This window comes from Nyctibius grandis, chromosome 1 (genome assembly GCF_013368605.1).
Source record: "Nyctibius grandis isolate bNycGra1 chromosome 1, bNycGra1.pri, whole genome shotgun sequence".
Classification (NCBI taxonomy): Eukaryota; Metazoa; Chordata; class Aves; order Nyctibiiformes; family Nyctibiidae; genus Nyctibius; species Nyctibius grandis.
In genome coordinates this window covers 119,676,228-119,685,054 of record NC_090658.1, presented here as the reverse complement: position 1 = coordinate 119,685,054, position 8,827 = coordinate 119,676,228, and the positions used below count along the sequence as shown (strand labels likewise).

At 52.6% G+C, this 8,827-nt stretch overlaps 1 protein-coding gene across 1 annotated transcript; it reads right to left on the bottom strand.

Moving 5' to 3' along the window:
* Nucleotides 1-762: 762 nt before the first annotated feature.
* Nucleotides 763-5,021, bottom strand: MYCN (MYCN proto-oncogene, bHLH transcription factor). The gene is made up of 3 exons (XM_068407724.1): nucleotides 4,956-5,021; nucleotides 3,217-4,061; nucleotides 763-1,925 (listed from the first exon to the last, which is right to left on the bottom strand). Exons 2-3 carry the CDS (start codon nucleotides 3,953-3,955, stop codon nucleotides 1,324-1,326), a joined length of 1,341 nt encoding a protein of 446 aa, XP_068263825.1. The 5' UTR covers nucleotides 3,956-4,061; nucleotides 4,956-5,021; the 3' UTR covers nucleotides 763-1,323.
* Between the last annotated feature and the right edge of the window lie 3,806 nt (nucleotides 5,022-8,827).

The window sequence follows — 8,827 nt, the reverse complement described above, 5'->3', positions numbered from 1 at the left end:
AGTGTAATTCCATCATTTACTTCTCCACCTGTCTACCACACTGAGGCCAGTCCCTTCGCAGAAGGATGCTAGTTGCATTTCCAAACCCTCACACTTCTCTGCATACAGTGGATATTCCAGAAGTCTTCAAAAGACACAGGAGTCTTTCCACTAACTGTGGTACATTCAGTCCCCTGGGATGATCCTGACATCACAAGAGACATCTGAAGTATGAAAGAACAGGAAAATTGTTTTACTACAATTACTTTTTAACCAGAAATGGAAATGTCCTGCCTAGCTGACTTTTTGTAGAGCATCACCTATAGTTTGAGAGTTTAAGTGTCCAGTATATGGGACCACGTTTTTGTATTCCATGAACACTGTGAAGTTAAAGATGTTATTTAAAAGAACTTCATTTAAAAGAAAAATAGTAAATGGCACATTATGTAATTGCTATTTATTTTCATAAACATGAGGTATTTCAAAGTGCTATAAGACGCAGCACTAAATGTACATCGTTGGAAGAAATGAAACACAGAACTTTGCAGTTTCCCAGTTCTATGCACCAAACATTAACAAATACATTAACTGGAAGAAACAGGCTAGGAAAAGGCATATATAGTAAATTTCTTTACAAAAGTTTCTTAGTTCAAAAAAGTGATAAAGTAATATCTACTCAAAACTTTCACAACCCATTTTCATACGAAAATATAAGTATCAAATTTAGTTATGTATCAGCATCATACTAAAGTATACAGGCAATGTAAGAATTAGTACAGTACATAACAGAGATTAACAATATATTTGTATACAAAAACATGCTCCTCAAACATTGAGGTATTACAGTACTTAGGTATGAAATTCCAGTCTAATACTGGTAGCAAAAGCCACCTCTCATAACCCAAGACATGTACAAAAGGCAAGTGTGTAGATGGTATTTACAGAAAATTCCCACAGGGGTACGAATGCCAACCCCTAAAGTAACATCTGCTAGAACATAAGCACCATTAAACTTAGGAATGAACATTTTAAAACTTAACTAGATGTCATCAGCAGCTCCAAATGCTCACAACAATTAAAAAAAAAAATCCCCACCATCTACAGTTCTTAAGAAAAACAAAGGCAGTCTATTGTTGTTTGGTAGTCTTGCAATGAACTCCTTGCAAGAACATCCATTTGCTCCATACCCGGATAATAGAGTTTGTCAATTACTTCAGGGACTGTATTGAAAGTAAAACCAACATTCTTAACGTCAAAAAACACAATTTTTTTTAAAGAATCAAAAATGTGCAAAGTGGCAATGACTGTCCTGGTCAGCCAAAAAAAAACAAAACAAAACAAAGTTTAGCAAGTCCGCTTGTATTCTATTTTCTTTAGCAATTGTTGTTGTCTGGCTTGCAATTTTTCCTTTTCTAGCAATAACTTCTGTTCCTCTGCCTGAAGGGAATGAACATATTCAGTGGCTTTTTTCAAGATCACAACTTTTGCAGCTTTCTCATTTTTAACCAGTTCTGGAACATGGTCCCTTAATGTGAGGAAACTTGACCGTAGATCATTACGCCGTTGACGCTCCAGGATATTATGGTTGCGTCGACGTTCACTATCTTCTGAATCAGAGTTTCGAGGACTTGAACTCTTAGACTTTGGTTGGATCGTGGGTTTTACTGGACGGGGCACCTCAGTTTTCAACTTTTTCTGCGGTGGAGCATCTTCACTCTCCATGTATGGAGAAGGAGCGGCATAATTATGCTGCTGGTGAATCGGTGCACAACGCTTTAAAATCAGTTCATTCTGCTGTGTCCTGATTGATGGAAAAGTGGTATTTTTAGGACGCACCGTAATGGTAAGGGTGGTAACAGCCTTGTTGGAGGAGGAGCGTCTTTTCTCCACTGTCACAACATCTATTTCTTCTTCTTCTTCATCCTCTTCTTCCTCATCTTCATCATCTTTTGGCAGCAGAAAATGGAAAATAAAATAGACGTTATTCTCACAGAAAATACCCCGAACAAGTATCAACCCAGATGTATATTGACAAAATATGTACAGTAAAAGCAGCAATGAAATAACTGATGGCAAAAGCAGGGTGTGCCCACCATCTGTAGTCAGATACAGATCTGGAAAAGTATGTAATATGCAAGAAATGACTGAACAACAGTGACTTCTGTAAGTTTAATAAGTTTAATGAGTTTTCATTTAAAACAATTCCAATCAAAGCAGGGCTACCACCCACATAATCGCAGTGGCAGAAAAGAGTTTTTAGACAATGTATGTATTTCGAATGGAATCATAGAGCTGCGGTACAAAAGGCACTCACAGTGCCACAACACAGCCTTTGCTTGGGAGAAAAGCAGCCGGAAAACGAAACAATCGCTGGGTTTGTTCTGAGGCAGAAGGTGAAGCTGCTCCAGCCGGGGACCCTTTAAGCCGGCGCTTGGTGCACTGCCAAGAAGACAGCTGTTGGAAGTGCTTCCTCACCCAAAGCTGTCAAACCAGACATTAAAGGGACAGCAGGCTTTGAAACCCGGGACGGATCACCAAGTTTATGGCGATGGTCATACGGACCAGCTCATCTACACACGCGAAACCACGTTTCAGCCCAAGTGGACTTCTCTGCAGGCACAGACGGATGTTTCTGGGCATTTTAGGTTCTGTCAGTGCACGGGGCAAGCGCTGCTCTGGGGGGTCACGAGCCTGCTCCAGCCTTCCCAAATCACGCCTAAGGGCACACACGGTCACCCCCCACAAACCCCGTCCCCAGGGTGACAGCGGCAGCCCGCTCTGCCCGTCAGCACCCCCAGCACGGCCGCTGGGATGGGGCACGCCAGCCGCAGGAGAAGGTAAGGAAGCCCCGGCGGGTCCCGGCACCACGCAGCCCTACGGGCCTGCTGCGCGCTCGGGCTCCTGCCCCGCCGCCCCTTCCGGTCCCGCTGCTGCCAGGACTGGAGGCCGGCACCCGGCTGCCCCCAGCTCCGCCGCCCCCGCGGGGCCCGGGCCGGGGGGCCCTGCCGCTGCCGCCGCGCCTGCTGCCGCCTGCCGGCCGGCCCGCACCCCTCCCTGCCCCGCCCGGCCCTGCCCGCCGGTGCCGCCGGCGGGGACCGAATCGGGGCGCAGCCGCCTCCAGCCCGCCCGGCTCCCGGGCAGCCCGCGGGGCGCGGAGCCCTCGGCGCCCGGAGGCAGAGCCACCACCCACCCACCCCCCGCCCGAGGACTGGGCGGCCGCGTACGGCGAGCGCTTACCCGAGTCGCTGAGGGTGTCGTCCCCGGAGCTGCTGCTGGCCCGGCTGTCCCGGCGGGGCGCGGCAGGCGGGCCGCCCCGCGGGGCCCCACCGGCCGCCGCTGCCACCGCCACCGCCCCGGCGCGGCCCGCCGCCGCCTCCCGCTTGTTGACGGGGAAGGGGAACACTACGGCCGGGTCCACGCACTCGGGCACAGCGCTGCCCAGCTCCGCACGGCCGCTGGCGGTGGCGGGGCTGCCCGCGGCGGCGGCCCCCGGGGGCGGCGGCGGGGCGGCGGCGGCGGGCGCCTTGCCCTGCAGCTTCTCGCTGACCGCCCGCTCCAGCTTCTCGCGGGCGGAGAAGCCGCTCCACATGCAGTCCTGGATGATGATGGAGTTGAGGTTGTTGGTCACGCCGAGGCCCGTCTCGAAGAAGTCGCCTCCGTCCGAGCCGCCCCACAGGTCGGCCTCGGGGGGCAGCAGGAGCAGCTCGGACGCCCAGTCCAGGGGGTCGGCGGGGCGGCAGCCCCCCAGGGCCGCCCCTCCCCACGGCACCGAGGGTCCCCCCGGGGGATGCTCCTGGAGCCCGGCCCGGCTGGGAGACAGGGGAGGGGTGGGCAGCAGCTCGAACTTTTTCCAGATGTCCTCCCCGGGAGGAGCGGAGTCCGGCCCGCACAAATAAAAATCATCTTCGTCCGGGTAGAAACAGGGCTGCAAAGAGTCGAACTCGAGGTCTGGGTTTTTACTGACCATTCCTGGCATTACGGGTCTCTTCTTGCTGATCCCTGGGTCAAGCAATGGTTTTAGATGCAGGTTTTACGGGTATTTCCACCAAGGGGAATAAGAGAGGTTCTCCCAAGACCTGAAACTAAACCAAAAAAAATAAAAAAAAAACCAACCACAATTAAAAGACGAAGAAACAAACAGACACGAATGTGACTCCCTTCCTCTTAACCGAAGGGGGGGAAAAATAATCCCATTATCAATAGCAAGAATCAGGGAACCTTTTGCAAGTTGAGGAAAAAATGCATCTCACACACCTCCCGACTCAAGATACTCAGAGAATAGCGATCAGGTCGTGCTTCCCCATGCAAAGCTTTCCGCCTTCCCTGGCGCTCCGGGAGGACACAAAACCAGCCGGCAAGTTACAGAAAGGATGCAAAGCACCTCTGTGCTTTTGCACATAGCAGTCGCCTGTTCTCCCCAAACTGCTTCAAACGCTCATAACAGCAGAGTAACTGCAGGCAGATGCAAGGCTTTGATAGCGTAATCTCTCCAGAAAGCCCTCTTAATATGCCAGCAAAAGTAGAGGAAGTTTACTCCTTTTGTCATCTGCGGAGCAGTGCAAAGGGGAGAGGAGAAGGATGCAAAAAAGGGGGCGGAGGGGCTCTTTGCAACTTCGCAAACCGCCAGTTCATTCACTCAAAGCGAGCCAGAGAAATCCGTACAAAACACAAGGAGGGAGGGGAGAGGAGGAGGGTAAATCCAGCAGCAACAGAAATTATCAACCTTATGTAATAATCTCACGCACAAAAATGCATTAAAACCACCCGGCGCACCAACAAAGCCTCCTGATTTGCCAAGAAAGGTACGGGAAGTTTTTTTCTCCCCCTTTTTCCAGTTCAAGACAAGAGCAACGGAGAGGTTGCAAGGACAACAACTTTGCGCATTTTGCCACTTCATGCAATCCAATCTCCTGCAAGCACACACAACCTCCTTCCAGCCCCCCTCACCTCCGGGAAACGCACGCTGCTGCCCTTACCTCGGCCGGACCCCCCACTCACTAGCCACGACCAGTCAACCACAGCCCCATTCCTCTTCCGAGACCTCAGTTGCATCAGACATTAAAAAAAAAAAAAAAAAAAAAAAGACTTTAAGTCCAACCGAGGCATTCAGCGTCTCCCTTCAGCTAACACGAAGGGGAATCGTTCTGCTGGGTTGACAACAGCTGACGCTGAAACTGAGACCAAAAGGAGGGCGAAAAAAATCCATTAAAAGCCTTATGATGAAACCCAGAGAAACGAGCCCGGCTCAGCTGCTCTCCCCCTGCCCCGCCCCCTGAACACTTCCAGTATTGTACATTTTTCTACTCGTGAAATACATTAAAACCGTTAAAAATGCAAAGCGCTAAAGAGGCACCTACAAAACACAGGCGACCTCAATGCGACAGCTCCAAAACAAAACCAAAATATCCTCCAGGATTTTATTCTGCTCAATGAAAAACCCATTCACGCACTGCAATGCCCCTGCGCTTCCTTTGCCTTCCCATCCTCCCTAGTTTAGCAACTCAAAAGCGATGTGGAATTGTTATTTATTTGATTGGGTTTTTGTCCTCCTGCTTATTACAGCCCAGACCCTTCAGCTTCCTCTTCTTACCTCCTTGGTGATGGTGGTGGGTGTTGCAAGGGGGAGGAGTGGCGGGGGCAAGGGGAAAGGAAAAAAAAAAAAGCAGATGATCTTGTATGTTGCACTTTACTGAGCGCCAGCCCGCCCGGCCCCCGCGGCTGGCCCGAGCCTCCGCATTCACCCTTTGCTTGCAGACAGATGACTGTCACTGGCTGCCTTTGAAGCTGCTGGATATTATTAACCCTCCAAAAAGGCTTTAAAAAAAAAAAAAAAGGGAAAAAAAAAAAGCTGATACACCCGGGGAGGAGAGCACTAAAAGAAAAATAAAAAAAAAAGAGGAAAGCGAGAGCCGGGTAACCCCACCTCCCCGATTTCCATACGAGCAGGGAGGTGCTGGCATTTGGCGCCAAAAGCCCCATTCGCTCTTTATTCTCCGCCAGCAGAACGAGGTTCCGCTCCCGCTGCAAAGGCGCGGGGGGCGGCCCGGGGAGGGCGCCCGGCTGCCGCGGGGGGCCGGGACCGGGCGCGGGGGCTGCCCCCCGCTCCGCGCCAGCCCGCGGAGCCCGCCGCGACCGCTGTCCCTTTGTGTGGCGCCCACCCCGCGCCGCCCTGGCCCCTGAGCTCGGGGAGAAACGTCGCCTCCGGGCCGCCGCTCAGGAGAGCGGTCACGCCCCCCCTTCCCCCCCCCCCCGTCTGCGATCTCCCGCGGAAACACCCGGGGCAATTAAAAAACATCAGAGGGATAAAGGAACTGGCTGGACGAGGGAGTCGCTTCGATTCTGGGCTTTGTAAATAATCAGCAATGATCACCCTGCAGTGACCGCCTCCCCGCCGGCGAGTGGGGCTTGCACGCCGGCGCCGCGCCGGGCTGCCCCGGGCGGGCCGCCGGCCGGGCCCGCGCCCCCCCGCGCACACCTCTCAGCCGCGACACAGCCCGGCCCGGCCCCGCGGACCTGGACGTGGACACTCGGCAGGAGCCGCCGCGGCCCCGCCGTTCCGCTGCCGACGGCGACACCTTGTGGAGGGCCGGCGGGAGCGGCGGCGCGAAGCGGCGCTCGCCCGGCGCCTCCGCGCATACCCCCAGCGGCGGGGCACCCACCGCTCTCTCGCCTCCTCTCCCCGCGGGCGCGGCGGGGCCGGCCGCGGGACGGGACGCGGCGGCACGGGAGCGCGGCGCTCTCCTCGGCGGTGCGCGGCGGCGGGTGCGATCCCGATCGCGATCCGGCCGCCGCTCGGGGCGGTGCCTCCTCGCTCATAGGCTGCAGGTTGAGGCGGGGACTTGGGCGTCGCTCCGCAGGAAGGGCTGGTGGCGGCGGGCGGCCGCTTTGTGTGCGGCTTCGGGGGCCGCCGGCGCGCCGCGGGCGGGCGCCGCCTCCCCGACCCGCCTCGGCCGGCGGTGGGGGCGAGCCCGGGGTCTTCAAAATCGGCGGCTGCAGGAGGCGTGGCGGGGAGCGACTGACTGAGCAGGAGGCTCATCCTGAGAGAGGATGAGGGGGACAGTCCGTGCGCCCCTTCACCGCGTCCCCTCCGGGGGATTTTGGGCCGGCTGTGCCGGGAGGTCCTCCCTCGCCCGTGGGGTGATTCCCCCCCCTCGCCTCCATGTCATGCCTCGGTGGCCAAAACTTGTTGGCTCCATGAACCTTTCAGTGTCCTGAAGCGGCCTTGAAAGCTGGCTGGGGTGCCCAGGTGCCCAGGGCGGCAGCAAGGTGGGCTGGAACCCCCGCGCAGGCCTGACTGCGGCACGGGGCTGCTGGAAGTGGCATGATGGCAGCAGCCGGCCTGCCTGTGCTGCCCATGGAGGCCAGGCTGGTTGGGTTGTCTGACCAAAGGTGACAACTGCTTTGAAATGGCCCCAGCCACGGTGGTGAGCTTCTGCTAGACTCTTCTCCCCCAGCTCATTCCTGCTTACCTGTCCCCTCAGCACAGAGGTGGCTGGTTGCAGTTTTGCTGAGGAGCCTTCGGTTGGCCCTGGCTGAGAACGGAAAGAGCATGTGGAAGGTCAGTCCTCTGGACCAGAGCTTCTGAGTGAGTGTGATTCAAGCAGGGGATGCTGAAGGTGACTTTTAGATACCCCGCTGTGAGTTATAACTTGGCTGGGAGGTAACAGCTGTCTGGAGTCAGCTGTGGAAGGGACAGGGCAACATAAAGCAGAGGAGTGCTGGACTGACTCTTGCCAGGGTTTCAGCCAGCCCCTGTGGCAGTAAGCTGGTGAGACGTTTGAAGTCAGGCTTGCCTGAACTTTTGTGATTTGGCTTCCATTCATCTAATGCACTTTGGATTCAAGACAGGGGAATTCATTGATTAGCTAATGTGTACTCTGTACTTTGAAGATGTGAAGTCTTATGAAAGCACTGAGCTTTATTAATTCGTGTTTGGATGATTTGGCTGGACAAAAAAGTTGTGGGTGGTTGGGTTTTTTCCCCCCTTACACTTCAGTGGCCTTGAACAGGTTGCAGCTTGTGAGGAGACATGAACAGTTAGTATGTGTTTCAGCAAATGTATGAATAATTTATTTATACTCATCAGTTGAGGACCTTCCTCAAACAGTTATATATGATTTGCTCCTTTAAAGTGATTCTTTTTGTCTTCCACATTTCCTTTAATGTTATTATATACGCAAATATTGATATGGACATGGGCTGCTGTCTGATTTATTGTTAATTCATTATAAATTCTCACCAGCCTTTTTAAATTTTCCTTTTTTTCCAGAATAAAGCTATCAACTTTTAGGAAAGCTCTGCTGTGGTGTGTGATATCTTTTGTAGTACCCTGGATGAGAACATTAATGGGGGGTAACACTCAAGACAAATCTTTTAAAGTAACTTTCATTGTTAAAAAAAACCAAAAAACAACCAACCAACCACCAAAACCCTCACTGAACAGGAAATTGAAAGCGGTGTGCTGAGAAACATTGCTGTTTATGAGCACTAACTCTGCTTAGGTAAAAAGACTTGTTAAAACTATTGATCTGTTGCTTTGTCTCATACAGTTGAGAAAGACATGGAAAACATTGTGCAAAGCTTTGGAAGGACTGCACAAATCCTTGTGCTGTTTTGACTGACACGTAATTTGGGCTATTTTATCAACGTTTGCTTTTTTTATTTCTCTGATCCCTTCTGTCCCTGAAATGGCATATATCAAGAAGCCTCAAGGCAAATGGAAACCTGAAATTACTTGTAGTTACTGTGAATTTATTATTATGTCATTTAACTGAAAAAAACTTGGGAATTAAAATGTGCTGATGGTAGAACAGAGTCCCAATATAGACCAGTTGTGTAGCAAATATTT